The sequence below is a fragment of the Phycodurus eques genome, chromosome 15 (genome assembly GCF_024500275.1).
Source record: "Phycodurus eques isolate BA_2022a chromosome 15, UOR_Pequ_1.1, whole genome shotgun sequence".
NCBI classification, from domain to species: domain Eukaryota; kingdom Metazoa; phylum Chordata; class Actinopteri; order Syngnathiformes; family Syngnathidae; genus Phycodurus; species Phycodurus eques.
Genome location: NC_084539.1, coordinates 10920064 through 10937687, shown reverse-complemented (window position 1 = coordinate 10937687; position 17624 = coordinate 10920064). Strand labels below are relative to the sequence as shown.

The window sequence follows — 17624 nt, the reverse complement described above, 5'->3', positions numbered from 1 at the left end:
ACTAGAATGATACTCAAAAGTGCTACATTGATCTCTTCATAAAACTGTGACAATCGGAGTAGTTTTTGTATAATTCTGCAAACTCACAATGAAAGTGAATGCACGGGTCCCTTAAATATTAGCAAAAGTGATCAAAACAAATTCCCTTCATTTTTTTTTGCCTGGGACTAGAACCCTGCCAAGGCCTAATAATACTTATTTGTATCAAATGTACCAAATCGGACACCTTTTACAGATCGTAAAAGTTGCATAGTCTTGGAATGTCATGCATTTACTGAAAAAAGAAGGAAATTGAGCCCAGCAATGTCCCATTTGCACACTTTTCAAGAAGAATGTGGCGTTCACCAGTATTGGCTTGCTTCAGTGGTTGGGAATCCACACCAAAAAGAAAAGAAAACGTTTAGTGGAATTTGAAGTAGTTTTTGTGTGGCCTTAACTTACAAAGCAGTATCAAATTAACCTCTATGGCTGAGGTGAAATTTGTGTTTATTACATTCAACAGTAACATGAGGTTTATTTACACCAACTGTCCTCACCCGTGTGTTGTTGTGTCATCAAACACGGTGACACGGGAGTGGGATCTTTTTTGCTCAAAGGACGAAGTGGAGTGCAGCAGGAGGGTGAGGGTGGGCCTCTCTGTTTTTCAGCATCCTTGTAGTATATAGCAAGTCTGGGGGGAGCTGGGGGCGTTAGGGGAGGAATGTAGGCCCCTCGCCCTCCCCCAACCGTCCCTCTTGTCGTCCTTTTCTCTCTCTAAGGTTGTGTTGAGATTAGGTGTCAGTGCTCCTGTTTGTGCCTCATGTTTGAACCCCGAGGGCAACCTCCCGAGCAAAGAGCCTTGTTTGTTTGCACCTTGCTAAAATACCCCCCCCCCCCAAAACCACCGGTGCATATAGCTTAAAAGAAATCCAATGTCTTGGTCATGACGCAAACTGACTCATTTACTTGTTTCTGCAATTGCACACCACTATGGTCGGAAAAGCGTTGGCCGAGGGCCCCCCTGAAAAAGAAAGAGAAGCCGCCGCAAGTCACTTGACTGTGTGAAATTCCGCCCCTGTGCAAGAACGTGACTTGTTTGGGCTTGCTTGCAATGCTTGCTGGGAAATCCTGGAATGTGTGGAATGGGGGACGGTGGTGCTTGTGCATCTGCAGTCCACACAAGAGCGCACAGTATCCTGCCATGAGAGCCACACATGGCTGCTAAGAAGCACTTCCAAGTGCAAAAGAGTGACGCTAACAACTGTTAAAACGAAAGCTTCATATTTTTGTACTTAAATGTTTTTGTACATGTACTTTTGTATTTGTGCTTCATTAAAGCTGAAAAAAAAAAACCACCTATTTTGCCTCTTTAGTGCTTCCAAAGACCCTGGTACTCATAAGTTATCCATCCTATTAAAATATACTGCTCAAAGCCTCTTACTCATTAATATGATATCTTTTGTTCTTTTAATGTGGATTAAGTGCCAGGAAGAAATGGCTGCATGTCACTTGCATTTTGAAGAATTTAAAAAGCAAAACAAAGTAACTGGTTGGTTAAAAATAATGGGATTTAAATGGTTTAAACCTTTGTCTAACGCAAACAACTTTTTTGTTTGTTTGCTTTACAAACCTCCCAAGTCCTGTAAAACACTCCAATGATGATGATTCAAGATGTGTACTTTGCATGTAACTGCTAATTATGGGAGGGGGAGAAACAATACAAGGGGGCCTTGGTTTGTAAAAGCAAACTCCAAAGTATATATATAAAAAACAAGAAGAATATAAAGTCAAATAATTACACTAAAGAAGAATGAAGTGAAAGGTTTGTGTTCTATTGCAGTGCCCCTTTTGGATTAAAAAAAAAAGAACAAAATCCAATTTATGTAGTTATGAATTATTTTATTTAGTGCAGTATTTCAAAAGTAAATGAAAAATATCTATTTCATCTGTTGACATACGGAAAGGTGTATTTTTTCCACTTTGAAAGACTAAGAAAACTAAATCCCAAGTTTAGGTTTAAAATATGTCTGATTTTGTACTGTGATCACTTGTTTACTATGACTTGAATTTATATATACTACGGGATATGGAAATAGTTGCTTACAGTTTACAATATTTCGATGTGGTTTGTTAAAGGTGAAACTGAACACAAAGCTTTTTCATAGTCACAGTGTCTTATATGAATTGAATTTAGAGTTCTTTTAAAAAGAAGAGTGTTTAAAAAGCATGTATGTGATTTTGTGTTGGTTACTGTGTGTGGTACTGTTCCTCCAGTTGAGTTTAAACGAGGTCGAAATACCACTAAGGAGTCAGACAAAATAACACCATTATTTATACTTGTTTTTTTTTTTTAAATTCAAATGAATATAATAGATTAATATTTTCTTGGATTAAAGTATACAGAAACAGTTTAACGGTCTCTCAAAAGCAGTTCACCAAAGTATCTAATTTAATTATATACGCTGAATAAATATAAGTATATATAACTAAAAATAAAACAAAAACTATGAAATGTGTGAATTTAACCCAAGTGCTACTAAAACAAAACAACACAATGATTATTTTAAAAAAAAAGAGAGAGAGACAAAAACTAACAGTAACAATAATAAATCCAGCCGACAAGCAGACAATGAAGAGGGAAATCCAAATAAACCGAAATAGCCCCTAATACAGGAAATGAAATCATCTGGGAAGTGTGTGTGTGTGTGTGCGCGCGCGCGTGCGTGCGTGGGGCCTATGTGTCTGGTTGTAGAAGGAGGCGGTGCCAATAAAAGCAGTGGGTGTATCCTCTTGGTGACTTCCTTTCATATTAGAGGCGAAAGAAGAAGTGAACATCCACACTGCATCACTATCAACTTTGGTGTTCAGACAAAAAGGTGCCGGCAGCCGCCTTCTTCATGAATCCACCTTAAAATAAACACAGTAATAAACCACCAACTGCTTTCAGGATCTTAATCAACATTCCTCAGCATCCTCACCCAAAGCTGTTGTGACCTCTTGGCACATTTCCCATTGTTATTATCATCATTATTTTTTATTTGGATTGTACCGCCATTATTATTTCAATCGTTATTATTTGAATCACAAGGAGACACGCAAACGCACACGCTCCAACACTGACACACACGCATGCGGTGGTGACTTCCGCAGAACAGACAAATTCCATATGAGCACTGAACCGGCTCTCCAAACTTGTCTGGTGAAGTTCTGCAACACAAGTGTAAAAAAAAAAAATGGGAACATCTCCACCCCTCTGCCTATCATCTATCTGTCGGTCTGTAAAAAAAACAGTGCTAATATTGCTACAGTTTATACAAATACGCTGCCTGTAGCTATATGCTCAAGAATCAAGGCTCTCTATCTATCTATCTAATCTATCTATCCACCCATCTATCCATCGCTATCTATCTAGTTTTCTAGTGTTTCTCTCACCCCAACAAACAACAAAATGTCACAAAAAGTATGGATTACTCCGTTTGAAATCTGGGCCTGTTTAATTGGTCACAAAGTTGATCTACTCACATCAAGCCGTGACTTATTCAAAGTCTGTTGTACAAACAGCAACAAGTGGGTACACAGGTTTATTGTTCTCTCTCACCATCTAGCAGAAGAACATGTAGTTGTTCTGCCTGTCACTGGCATAGATAGATGAACAAATATGTATTTGTCATCACTGAATCATTATTTACAGAAACATTAAGTGAAATTGAATAATTTCCTGATTGGGAATCACTGATCTATTTTTATATGGTTTCCCCTTGACTGTATGTTAAAGGCAAATCATGTACAGGGGTCTTGGTTAACATCAGTCCTGAAATATATGACTGAATAATAATTGCAAAAAAAAACAACTTTCAATTGTACTAATCTAGCTCTAAATTTAAAAAGGTTGTTTAAAGTTTCCTTTTTTTTTTTTTTTTTTTTTTTTTTTAAATGGAGGCATGAAGAGATGCAACAAAGACGAACACAAAGCCTAAATGATCTCCTTAGAGCAAAAGTTGTTGCTGCTAGCACGGACACCACGGCTAACGTTAGCGCCAATTGTCATTCTCGTGAGCATTGTTTTAGCATTAGCATCCCGAGTACACAGTAGGCAGAAATGTCTTCTTCTTTTTCTTCTTCTTCATTTGTTTTGACAGTTGGCGACGGTTTGAAAGCAGCCTGTCGGGCTTTAGTGAAACAGTAACAACTGATGTTTAAGTTCAAATATCCCGGAGATCCTCACTTTTTTGCGACTTTTCTAAGACATTTCTAAGTCTCGAATGGCGCGCAACGAGCTAGTTAGCCAGCGGCGTAAGGCAATGTCATCACGCAGCGCAAGAGGGCACGCACTCAGTTACCACCATACTTAGTTTTTGTCATTAGATTTTTTTATATTTATGGCTTAGTGTTCTTCATATAAATATTTTCTGTAATTATGACTTGATGTCTGCGTTTGGAAAGGTTAGTGATCGACTACGACGTGTTCCAACCAATCAAATACTAATTAAAAAAACGTTATTTATTTAATAGTTTGTGTGGAATGTAAAAAAAATAAATCACATCCGAGTATCCAGCTGTAAATAGTTTATAAGAAAACAGTGATATTAGCGGTATGTGTTTTTGCATTATATTGCAGCACTACTCCATACAATACGATATACTTTGTGTGTGCGCGTGTGATTGACGAGCAGGTTTGCTGCAACGGTGATTTACTGCCATCCAGTGGCCAACCAATGGAGATCAGAAGATTGCATTCTTTTAAAGGGCTTGAGTCTGTTCGCACAAGTGTCATTTGCGGTTTTTGTGGTTGCATATTTCTTTGGAGAGTTCAAAGCCCCAATTGTGAGTTTACGTTAGACTTTTTTTTTAATGTTAAAATGTTGCATTGTATTGTTTATCTCTGTATTCTGTGTTTTTACCAAGCTTTTGTTGTTGTTGTTTTGTAAGCACAATAAAAGGGAACACAAATAACTATACTGAAATAAATGATATTTTCTTCCATACTCCAATTTATTTGATGCACTTTTAGGGGTTCTCTCAATAGTGGATGAAAAGCAACTCCCATCCAGCTGGGGGAGCTGCACATTAGGCAACAAGTTGTGTGTCCTAATGACTGCCACGAAGTATTCCAACATGCAAATCTTTATGCAGAGGCTCTTGAGGAACTGTCTTTCTCATGCTGTCTTGTTTTTAACGCTGCAGTTGAGACAAAAATGGTCATAATTCTATTTTTCTTTATATTCTAAAGATTTGGTGTAAAACAAAACAAACCAAAACTACCTTAGCGTCTGCTCACACTGACAGTTGGTGAGCGGCGTCGAAGTAACGTCTGCAGAGTTGAGCGTCGGGGCCTCGTGGGGCATCTGGGAAGAGCGACACTTGACGTTTGACCAATTGGAGGAAACGTAGTGTGCTGTATACTTCCGGTGTGAGCAAAGGCGGACTGACCAGCACGGGAGGAGCCATGAAGAGGTAATTTAGGGGGTAGTGGAGCAGGCTGATGCAGCTGGCCGAGTAGAGGTCAGCGTAGCGCATGAGCTGGCCGGCAAACAGCGTCTGTCTGGAGCCGCTCCGAAGTAGGCTGCCCATCTGGCCGTAAGACATGTCCATCCAGGTGGTCAGAATCTGGGAGAGGGGGCACTCAGACCATCAACTAAATCACAATTTGGAGATGCTTTTCATTCGACATAGGTTCTGAGTTTTTAATCAAATGTTATTCAAAAAACAAATAAAACCTTTTTTGTTTTTTAGATTAAAAAAAAAACCGCACAAAATTTAGAGATCCATGGTTTTCGTTAGATACAGTTTGTGAGGTTTTTTTTTTAAAGTAAATGTTTTTGAAAACTAAACAAAGCATTTTTGTTGCTTTTTTGGATTTAGAAAAAAATCACAAACAGTTCCTTTCACCAGAAATCTCAAAATATTGCAATATTTCTAAATCCAAAAAATGAACAAAAGTGTCCAGTAAACAAACAAATAAATTCATTTTTTATCATTCTAATTTGAGAAATCACAAATGGCCATTCATGTATGTCATGTCATTTTGTGAGGTTTTTTCTCCTGTTTTCAAAAAAACACATTTTTTTGCAGTTCTTCTTTGATTAGCAAAACAAACAAACAAAAAAACCAACAATTATATATCACCAAATTTGAATTTAGCTTTTCATTCTGGAGATTTTGCTAGCATGAAGTTGGTGACGTTTCAAATGAAAGATTTATTTGCATTTTATTAACATCTAGTGATGGAGATAATTGTATAGCTTCAATGAAGACGTGTAGGGACAAATTTAACTTAATTCAATCTAATATGCTGTGTAAATAAAAGGATGAACTAATGTGTACAGTAGTTGACTTCCTTACCTTCATTCTGGTCTGAATGCTGTTGATGTCAGGAGCATCCTGACTGCCACCGTCTAGGTGCCTGCATGCAACAATGTCTTCGTCAATAGTGCTAGTAACCAGCGAGAATGCTCATATTATGCCAACAAATGTGATGCATTACTGTATAAGATATACAGTATATACACTGTATATTGAAAATTATTGGAAAAAGTGGTTAAAAAAACAAATTTCTTCCCATCACAAAATGTACCTCATTAGGATTGTGGGTGAGCTGGAGCCTATCCCAGCCTTGGACTGGTTATTGAAAACAGTCCTCTTCATCATGCACGCCATTCACATTCTGACATCATCACATCGAGATGACAATTAACAAATGATCAACAGTACCAATAAATTCTACCTGTTGAGGACTCTGCAAATATTTTGTTTGATGCGTTGCAATGATGAGGTACTGTTGATTAATTGTTTGTCATTTCAATCTCATGATGACAAAATGTGAACAGCGTGATGATGAGGACTGTTTAAACACAAATTCGAATTGAACTAGGAAATGTATTGGTCAATGGTTCAAACGCTTGTTGTGAATTTTGCTGTTCAGCTTCCTGTTGGAGAAAAGCTAGTAGTGAAAAAAGTAGTAAAACATGGAACATTTTGAGATGTGCATTCAAAGGTTTAGATAATGTCAAATTACGTTCACCTGTGAAGGTTTTAGTGTTTTTTAGGTTCATCCTGAAATTTCACCCGAAAGCCTAATATCACACATTATTGAGAATAGTTTAAAAGAAACCAGCTTTTGAGTACGTACTTGTAAATCTCAGCAAGGAAAATGTCGAGACATTTCAGCTCTTCAAACCAATCTAAAAAAAAAAAAAAAAAAAAAAACCAAATCCATAAAAAAACCAACTCAAAAAATAACAAATTAATTGTGGGAACAAAAATGGGAGAGCGGCATACTTTTCTTCTTCTCCCACACTTGTAGCTCTTTGGTGAGCTCTGGAACCACCAGGAACGTCTTCCAGCCTTGGCGCTTCTTCGACTTAAGGATGTCGCCGAAGATATGATCCCCCACGTAGAGGATATCTTTACCTTTAACGTCCAGCAAGTCGGACACGATGTCTGATGAGCCTGCGGCCGTGTTTTTAAAATTATTTTTAAAGAAGTAAATCTAGTGACAGGGAGCTGCTTGAGTGGTAATTCAAAGATGGCAAGTTCTGGTTAGTCTCACCTCCGGAGTACACGGTTCCATGCTGGAGAGCGCCAGTGTACGTCCCGATCCGAAGTTTACCTGTGTTCTGTATACCAAATACAGTTAAAAATGTCCAAAGTTCAAATATATTTTGGACTTTGAACCTGCGATACAAACTGTCAAACATCAAAAGGATTACTCTGCCATTGATTTGGCTTTTCCTTTGGTTGTTTTCAGATATATAGATATTTCTTTTTCTGAAAAGTGTGCGAAAAGAGGAAGAATAGCCCACCAAATGTGGTTGTGAGGTAAGCAGACTCTTTTAAAGTGGGTGTCCAAGTACTTTTGTCCAGTGTTTGCCGGTAGTTTGAGATCATCGGCAGTAGTCCGACAGAGTTGCTTCTGCTAAGTCGTGTTTAGCGCTGCTACTGTTTTTAACATCATCACCGATTTTTATTTTTTTTTAAATGCGAGAGACTCCACATATGACAATGAAAAAATTGCCGGGCCTTTTCTGACTTTGATCGGAACGGGAGAAAACTGCTCAAATTCAGCAGGAATTCGGTGTGTGTGTGTAGCCCGTTTTAGTGTCTTCCACTACCTGCCATGCTTGTCGCTTGTGATCAAAAGGTGTTGGAGTGTATGCTGTGTGCTATTTAAAAATTTTACATGACTGGAGTGGTTGATTGAATTTTACATTTGTGTGACTGTCAGTGCGTGACATTTGTTAACCATTTAACGGTTAAATCGTGTTTGTCTGTTTCTAAGGTATTCACGACAGATTGGTGAGCTTCTGCTTGCTGGTGTATGGATGACATGATTGTTTGAAGACGAACTGGCTGGAATTTAGTTTTCTTTATGGCTGGTGTCTTCAGATGAAAGTTAAAATGAATACATGTATATCATTTACTTCTACATATGTGGTATACAGTATGTAGGCACAAACGAAGCCAAAACACAGTGGCTCTGGGGTGACATCTTGTGTTAAAGAAAGACATTGTAGATGTCTTTAAAGTTCCTACGGTTGCTTTGTAACGGCCCCCTTCTCCATTTACCCAAACCGGGAGGAAGTGCTTAATGCGGAAGGAAGTAGGCTGTGCATATACCGGATTCTCAAGGTGTGGTACATGGGCTCCCTCTAGTGGTATGATTGATATCAATTTTGTCCGCTCCGGCTATGCAGAGAATTTGGTCTCCGCCTCCGTCACTGATGTCACACCAAGGCGTGGCTATGTATCGATTTGGCCGATGAAACGCGGCCATTCCCAGGGCAGTTGGTTATTTACGGCTTGCTCCAAAACGGATGGATATTATTGGAAATGACTGCCAGTTTAATTTTCTGGAGCAAAAAATACAAAGACAAATTGTTAGTGAAATATAGGCCATCTGGATGCTGTAGGTCCTTTGATTCTAAATATAACACAAACTATGGTCACAAAAAACTTTAATTTCAAACTCATCTTACAACAAACCTTAAAAATAAATTGGCTTAAGAATTATTTGATTAAAAAATAATAATAATTTAAAAAAGCCCCGAAATGCATGTGTACTTGTAGCAAAAACTCTCTTGTATCTTCTTCCACTAACAACCCAGGCTAAAGTAGGTCCTCCCTGACATACAAACCTTGTCTCCCAGTTGAGATGTATCACTTCACACTTTCCTGGTAGACAAGGCTTTGGTGCCATCTTGTGTTTTCGAGGGCGTTTCAGAAAGAACGGTGGATTCGTCACCAGTGAGTTGCGAATATGCGAGGGATGACTGCAGTACGACTTATTCCAAGTATAATCGATCTCGATGGGAAATTCAGTTTTGAAAGTCGACCAAGTCAAGATTGCGGTCGTATTTCAATGTAGCTACTGTATTACTACTGTACAGTCCAACGTTGATGGACGGGTAAAGTGTCAGAAAGCAGGAATTCCTTCGTACCGTGTCGACCTGTCTGAGCAACGTTCCCCCTGCGAAGAACAGCGGCTTCTTCGTATCCACAACGATGAGGTCAAAGAAGGAGCGCCACGACTGCGGTGGGGCAGAAAATGAGAGTAAGAACCTGCAGTGAAAAAACTGCTCTGTTGTTCCCATGGCGACCATGCTACACCTACTTAAGCTGTGTCTTATATTGGCGGACTAGCCGAGACGCAGTTTGTTATTTTAGCACTATCGACGGTGCTAACCTTACCAGGCGGAGTTGTGTGTATATTTCAAGACAACATTTTCTAAAAGAGATAACCTTTTTGCTACCCCTTTTTCCTTATCTTTTTTGTTGTGCATATTCAACCCAAATGATCTTCTTACCTTGGCATCGTTTTCAAGAAGATGTGTCATTATGGCCTTGATAAAGGTAGGAAGGAGTTCAAAGTTATTATTAGTCCCTTTGAAAGTCATCTTTGTAACAGTCTTACATGGTTTTCATCTCTTGGGGGCTTACCATAGTGTAGTTGTAGTCACTGTTGGTGGCAAGAAAAATTTTGGCCACCTTTTTAATCCGGCTCAAGAGAACAATAATATTCGGCTGTAAGAAAAATATTTAGTCGTTAATTTATTTGAATCAATTTTTTTAATGTACTCTGTCACTAGCCAGTTTACTTGTCACGTCTTATGAAGAAAAATTTTAAATGATGAATTACACCAGGTTTTTTTTTTTTTTTTGGTGGGGGGCTATTGTTGTTCACTTTATCACTCAAATCTTTCAAATTTTAAAATTTTAATTTGAAAGGTTTGGGGGGCTGGTACCAAATATTTTCAACTTAAGCAACATTTTAACATTAATTAATGCAGAGTGTTTTATTTCAGTCGTGTAATTTGTGTGTATTTTGTCAGTTTAATCCTCAAATTATATTCAGATATTCAATTATAGTTATAGTTATGTATATAGTTATAATTATAGTGGGGTATCACTGCCACTGGTCAGTTTACTGGTCACATTTTAATATAATTTATATTAAGAATATATAATGTATATATGTACTACCAGGTGATAGAAAAGTAACTCCCTATTTTGAAGTAGTTGTAATTTATTTCGGAACTATAATTCTTACAAGAAATTAACATGAGAAGAATGCGTATTGCATGGAGTTTGATTTATAATTCGATATGCGCGCCAGCATTAGTCACTAGTTTCTCAAGCCGCCTGGGAACCGCATTAACTGATTTCACAAGGAACTCTTGTGGGATGGAAGCCATAACTTCTCGTATTCGCCCTTCAAGTTCTTCCAAAGTCGTTGGTTTGGTCGAACAGACTTGCTTCCTTAATCATGGATCATACACAAAAAATTTTAGAAAGATATTACAACATTATTGAAGTTTTTTTTTAAATAGGGAGTTACTTTTCAGTCACCCTGTATATATATATATATATATACAGTTTAAAATTGTCTAAAATTTTAGAGTGGGCAGCTTGTGCAATAATCATGGAATCAGCATCTTGATATGCTACTGCTGTGAGGTGGATGGATTATCTCGGCAAAGGAAAAATGAAAGATTTGTAAACAATATTTGAGAAAAATAGGCCTTTTGTGTACATGGAAACAGTTAAAAGATCTTTGAGTTCAGCTCATGAAAAATGGGAGCATTTTTATTTTTGCTCAGTGTATATTGTACGATATTGAGTATTGTATTCTGTTGTATTTTTGTGTTATATTTTATTACTCACATCTTGGACGATATATTTATCAATATTCTTGATGGTCTGGTTTTTGAGGATGCCCTGCACAAGCACACAGAACGTAACACTTATTATGCATCAGAGGGGGGGGGGGGGGGGAATAGAAAACAAAACAATGTTCGTGCTATGAAAATGTTACCGTGTCATGAATGAAGTCCATTGCATCTCGAACATCCTGGAACATACTTCTGTACGACATGAACAGGTCGCCGTGGTGGTAACCTTTTAGCACGCTGGGGATGCGAAGTTTTAACTTTCATTTGGTATGCAAAAGAAGATGGTCGAACTAAGAGGTTAACCAAAGGTGGATACTCACGATTTGTATCTGGTACATTTGGTGAAGAAGTTCACGAGGCAAGCGTAGAGATATGTCTCTGCAAAAAGTTAGAGAAAACACTTTAGTTAGAGCTAGGCCTTGATTTGTTGAAATGCATTTTTAGAATAATATCAAACAATACTATGTACAGATTTGCATCAGGCAGATGGGGGCGGAGAAGTCGACTAGTTCCCTGGAACATAAACATGAACACACGCACACAACATTGTGTAGCGATCACATGTGAGTCTACTGGAATGTTAATCAAGTCTCCAAATAACATAAACTCATCTTTAATACTGCATCATCTTTAATACCGCAACTGGTGGTAAGACTCTGCACTTTAATTAGTCTGAGAAATTACCTCTCTGGGTACTGCTGTTTTGGGTAGCAACTGAATTTAAATGATGAGAAAAAGAGAGTTTTGTTGTTGTTGTTCAAGTGGACTTGGCGTCTATAGTAGAGTAGGGGACCCTGTTGTTGGAAATACTGTATTTTGGTATGCTGTTATTTTGGCCAATTTTAGTTTTATGAGAACATACAGAATTGAATTGAACAAGTTAAAGGGCAAGGCAGTTCAATGACCAAGTGGTTAGCACATCTGTCTCACAATTTTGGGGTTCAGGGTTCAAGTCTCGGCTTCTACCTTCCTGCGTAGAGTTGCTCATGCACAGGTTTTCTGCAGGTACTCTGGCCTCAGGCGCTACGTTGGCAGCATGACTTCTTCTTCCTATTGGAGTGTAACTATAAAACTAGATGTTGTTGCTTTAAAAGTGTATTTTTTTAAATTTACCATCATTTAACTATCAATCAATAAACTTCCCTGTTGAGCAAAAATGTTGCTAATGCCACGTCGCTTCTGAATCTTCTCAACTGCCTGAGGCCCTTTTGCTCTGCTTCTGTTTGCTAGTCTTGTGCTTAATTGCCCAACAAGGGATGGGCATGTTTTTTTTTTTTTTTTTTTCCGAAGGTGAAAATTCCACTATAGTTTCAACAAAGCTCCTGAAGCCCGAGGTAACAGGTCAGTGTGAGGCCGCAGGGGTCTGCCCGCTTTGAGTGCGCTCGTGAGTACATGAGAAATGATTGACGCCTCGTCAGTCACACCATTTGTCTATGATTGGTTGTGTTTACTGCGGCGTGGCGGTTTCTTGCAAATCAAATTAGAGGCACAAGATGGGCCAGAAGAATTACAGGAAGTGACCTTTTTAAAAGTTGCAAACCACCCTTTAATGTTCAAATTGTACATAATGGTTCAGTGGATTACAGTAATAAAAAGTCTGTACCACATTTTTTATGAACACTTTGGCCGACTACAGTACATTGTTGCTGTTGGTCATGATGGTGGTACTTATGGTGTAAAAAGGTTGGGAACCACAGGTGTAGAAACAGAAACAAGCGTTAAAAGTGACACCTGACAGGTTGAAGAGCGTGTTGAGAATGTAGAAACGGTCCGTGTCGTCTCTCTGGATAAAGTTGTTGGGGTAATAGCGGAGAATCTCCTTGCTTAAAGGCACAAACAAATATTTGTTGTCATTGTTGGAAAATTCATTGCCGTTTGCTTTTTGATCCCTCAAAACAACAACACACACAAAAAAGATCACTATTTATTTTTTTTTTTTTTTTTGATCCCTAAAAAAAAACATTACCCTTTGAGGAACCAAAAGCCATGACTGCACACTAGAATGTTCCCGTTGGAGTCCACCTTCAGGAGGTTGCCGTATGTGGTGTCGATCACTAACCCCCTGAGGCGAGGTGGGGGACATGATTGGTGGCAGCGATGGTGGAACTGATTCAAGCCAACCGCTCACAACTGAAAAATTGTGTTGAAGTGGAGTGAAAAACCCACCTTGTGGGAAAGCTCGGGTCGTACGTGTATCGCAGAATCTCATGAGGGTAGCCAACAGACACCATTCTGTCCCTTATGAGCTCGAAGCCCAGGCTCTCATACTCTGGAGACTTGTACACTATCATAAGAACGCACAAGGACAACAGCATGACTTCTTAATCCGAAGATACCTCATTTTGCACACGAAAGCATGAAACTGTTTACTGATAAACTGTGATACAATTTCAAACAATTTGAATTGCCATTTCATGTTGTCATGATGGTTAATACAGCGGTGCCTTGACTTACGAAATTAATTTGTTCCATGACCACACTCGTAACTGAAACGATGTGCATATCAAATCATCTTTACCCATCGAAATGGATTGAATGTCTTCCGAGTCCGAGTCATGCTTCTAAAGTGCACTCGACTGCAGTCTGCTAAAATTGTCAAGATAATTTTTGAACAATTTTGTTAGAATTTTTGCTGCTTTATTCCCGTATGACCCGCTAGTCTGTCCAGCAAACCTTTTTTTTTGTTTTGTTTACATTCTTGCGACCAGTAAAAGAAGAGACAGATGGTTGTCACGTTGTTTGTTGTGATGCATTTGGGGATCTTGCGTTCACGATTTTTTTTTCTTTCCTTAGTGTGTAAAAAGCACGATGCTGATTTTGTCGTTTTATGATATAGCTAAAATGTAATACACTTATGGTATATATAGCATATCAAATATTATATTATTAACAACATTTGTGTCGTCTTTTTTGCGTGATTGTAATAATATCGATTTCCATGATCCTTTTGGTCACCAGAATCGTGAAATAACATTTTGATACCATTTCATCTCTAGAGGTTTTTCGGAGGCGCTGCTGTACTTACTTGCGAGCGTGTAGTCCATGTCGAAGCCATAGCATTTGATGTTTTCCAGCGTCAAGCTTCTGTTGACGAAAATCCTGTGAAGGTACACAAGGACACCCAGGAGTTGAGGTCGGCCGACATACGACCACCGAGAGATCACGTCTCAACTTCTTTGTCTGAGATCAAGTCTACAATGTCATACATTGTCACGAAGATTCATTGGAAAACACGATCCGTGTATTTACGCTCATAACTTCTGTGTACAGACCCTTTAGGTCAGCCTGTACATTTTCAATGGGATTCTTCTGCTTCTGGTGAGCCCGTCGCTGGACTCCACCAGTCAGAGCTCTGCCAAGACGTCTCATAACAGGATCATGGTCGACATATTGACATACAGTATATTACCGTTTAGGGCTCCAAATCGGCAATATTGCGAGAGCATCTGCTGTAAGCGGCCGTTTGAGGTCACCCCATAGTTTTTAAAAGGGTTTTTCCCTTTTATTCTTTTGGTAGTTGCCCAACAGTGTAAAAGTAAAATTACTTTTCATATTTAGCTTGCTAACAAATGCTAGGAGAGTTCCGACAGTTATTTGAAACAAGTATCATTTGGATATTGGCCATAATTGCAATGCTGTGTCCAAGTCCACCGCGGGCCAGAACCAAGAAAGAGTTGTGTGAAGAGAGAGGCCTCTTTAATATTAGTCAGAGTTTATTTATTAAAAATACTCAAATCAATCCAATGTAGGTCAAACTATCCTAAACAGTTAAATATATTTAAAGAAAAATACCCTTTAAAGCAAATAGCCATGACTATTTGTGTGACATTAATTTGTAACGGTTAATATTTAAACCGTTTGTTGTAACATTATGATTTTTGTACTTTTTTTTCTTTTCAGTGCAACCTTAGTCCTTCTTCGTAATGTTCTGATGCTGGCCGTGTGAAATTATACTGAGAAAAAAATATTGTGGCCTAATTAAAAAACAAGCTGTGCCACAAATGGCCCTCATCCCAAACTTTGGACACTGCTGGGTGAGTTCAAAGATTTTTGAAAACAGCCTCACACTGGGCTCCAAAATTGTCATATTGCAAGTGCAACATCTATTGTATGTTCAGCGCCATAGATTTTCAGTGGGATTCCTCTTTTTTGTTGTTGAGTCTGTATAGATTAGGTTATATTTGCCAACAAAAGAATGGCCTAGCATCTTTGCTTTTCAGCTTGTTTTTGCAGTTTCTCCAAAATTGGTATTGGATTATAGGCCCACATTCTCCTCTTTTTAATCTGTAGTTGTTATTTTGTACAGAATGACTGCCTGCAGTCTTTGCAGTAGGAAGGCCTGGGTGGAGACTCTTCAGCATTCTCAGCCTCGCCTCAATTGAATGACAGTCAAAAAAGACGTGCGTTTGCTCCGTCAGGGACCTCAATGGTCCAGTTTTCGGCGTCCTGATCATACGTAAAGGTGTCTATATGAATAATTAATACACACACACACACTTGTTTAAACTCTGAGGATCTTACTCCTTGATGATTCCTGCAAAATATTCCATATTCTCACGGGACTACATTGTTCAGTATCATCTGATGACAAGTAACTCCTAAGAGCAAGGGAGAATGAAGTCGTTAACTAAAGAAATAAAGTAAGGAATATTTGGATTATTCATGTACAGTGCAGTCGGAGTGAAAAAACTTTCCACTTGTGGCATCGGTCTTAGTTTCAACCATTACAAAATGTAAAACTCACTTTTGTCCAATGCTTCTGGTCACCTTGGAGTCGTCACACAAACAGCTTTCTGTGGCCATGGCGTCTAAAGTTGCGGACATCTAAAAATCAGCTTGTTGTGTTGTTGATGAGGTATGCAACCTTCTCTTTAGTGGTTGCCCTCAGTCCACGTTAAATTGTCCCAAGTGACGAATATTTCAGAGTGCCCCAGCTCCTCCCTGCTCCGGTTTGTTTATTATTGATGCAAATGACGCGTCAGGCCGCTTACTGCCACAAATAAGCGGGTCTAGAGGCGTGCAGGCTTAAAGATTGTCATGCAGATTGTGTTATCAGAGGAGCACATGCACTTGCGTGGTGGGGGCTGCACCCCTGAGTGGTTCTTGAAAATTAGGAGTTTCCTAATGGGAGTCATGCTCGGCAGTGCCAAAACAGACATTTAAATATTAAAATACTCTCACTAACCTCTTCACTAGTGCACGACTCAATGAGATTCAACAGGTTTTTCTTTCTGCTCATTTTCTTTCGCTTCACACTGTCAGAGAGGGTGATCATTGTAGTTTGCAGTAATGCACTGCATCATACTGAGAGCTGCTTCTAATGTTGTAAAGACAAAAGTTTGCCACGTTTTGTATTTGGGTGTCAATGTGCACACCATGTTCATTTATCCATTCTATACATTTTCCTTTTAAAGTTACTGTTAATATATTTATAATTGTACCTATCTAAACTCAATTTGCGTTTACTGTGCTATTGATGTTACTACCAGATAACCACATAGCTTTCTTGGCTCAATAATTTATTCATTATGTTGATGTGAATATTCAATTCTGCAAGTTTTCTTATTATGTTGTGACCAGAGTCAAAATATGCATGGCCAAAGCTGAAAAATGAAGTTTATCCGGGCTGCACGCAAAGGAATTTAAGATGTTGTTCTGTCTGATTTGTTAAGCGTGATGAGTGTTCCGCATGCAGCGGTCACAGAGAGCCTTTTGAAATCTGTTTTAAAGTGTATCGTTACTATACAATAACTTAATAACGCAAACACAAAGGCATTTAATGTTTGCATGATCCATCAAGTACTGTACTTAAATAAAACAGCCAATGTCATGTTATTGCCACCTATTAAACATAACCTTGTTGCTACTAAACGGTAATAGCTGATCAGCAAAGCCAAGTAAAAAGCAGCAAGCCCCAAAGTAGTAAGAACTAACAGAGTGTATCCAAAGAGGAGTAAAGGTTAAAAGCAGAACACCACATCCAGTATGGTCGGAGGCACATTCAATAACATGAGCACATTACTTATCTTTACAGCTGTACCCTCCAGAAGCAGGCAAAAGCAACATATTTGCCGGCGGAGACACGGGCCACAAGGGCTCATGTTTGAAGAGAAGGTACACATGTTTGAGCACTTTAGCCCGTGTGACCTTGAGTTGACAAAAAAGGTGCCGTTGAGTTTTACGGTATACTTTCAGCTCGTCTGGGGCATCTTGTTCACACACATTTACGTGTTCTATGGATAGGGAGGTTCATTTAATGCAGCCCTATGGGGGGCACAAGCCACTGCAAACTGTAGGCCGGTCCCAAGCCCGGATAAATGCAGAGGGTTGCGTCAAGAAGAGCATCCGGCTTAAAACTTTGCCAAACAAATATGAGCGTTCATCCAAAGAATTCCATACCGGATCGGCCGTGGTCCGGGTTAACAACGGCCGCCGCCGGCGGCGTCAACCTGCAGGGCGCCGGTGGAAATTCAGCAA

At 39.0% G+C, this 17624-nt stretch overlaps 1 protein-coding gene and 1 long non-coding RNA gene across 4 annotated transcripts in view; one reads left to right on the top strand and one right to left on the bottom strand.

Moving 5' to 3' along the window:
- LOC133413972 (uncharacterized) overlaps positions 1-17624 on the top strand; it is a 47919-nt gene that overhangs the window by 16451 nt on the left and 13844 nt on the right. The window lies entirely within an intron of this gene.
- On the bottom strand, positions 4963-16102 carry nt5c2l1 (5'-nucleotidase, cytosolic II, like 1). Of its 2 annotated transcripts, XM_061698935.1 has the most exons (18): positions 15892-16102; positions 14173-14246; positions 13314-13431; positions 13114-13209; positions 12879-12970; positions 11468-11525; positions 11291-11384; positions 11140-11193; positions 9916-9999; positions 9783-9818; positions 9417-9506; positions 7529-7595; positions 7258-7428; positions 7109-7160; positions 6322-6382; positions 5410-5586; positions 5242-5324; positions 4963-5157 (listed from the first exon to the last, which is right to left on the bottom strand). In XM_061698935.1, the coding sequence occupies exons 1-18, from the start codon at positions 15969-15971 to the stop codon at positions 5136-5138; spliced, it is 1509 nt and encodes a 502-aa protein (XP_061554919.1). In that variant the 5' UTR covers positions 15972-16102; the 3' UTR covers positions 4963-5135. The 2 variants fall into 2 exon arrangements, with proteins under 2 accessions (XP_061554919.1, XP_061554920.1); XM_061698936.1 differs by lacking the exon at positions 13114-13209.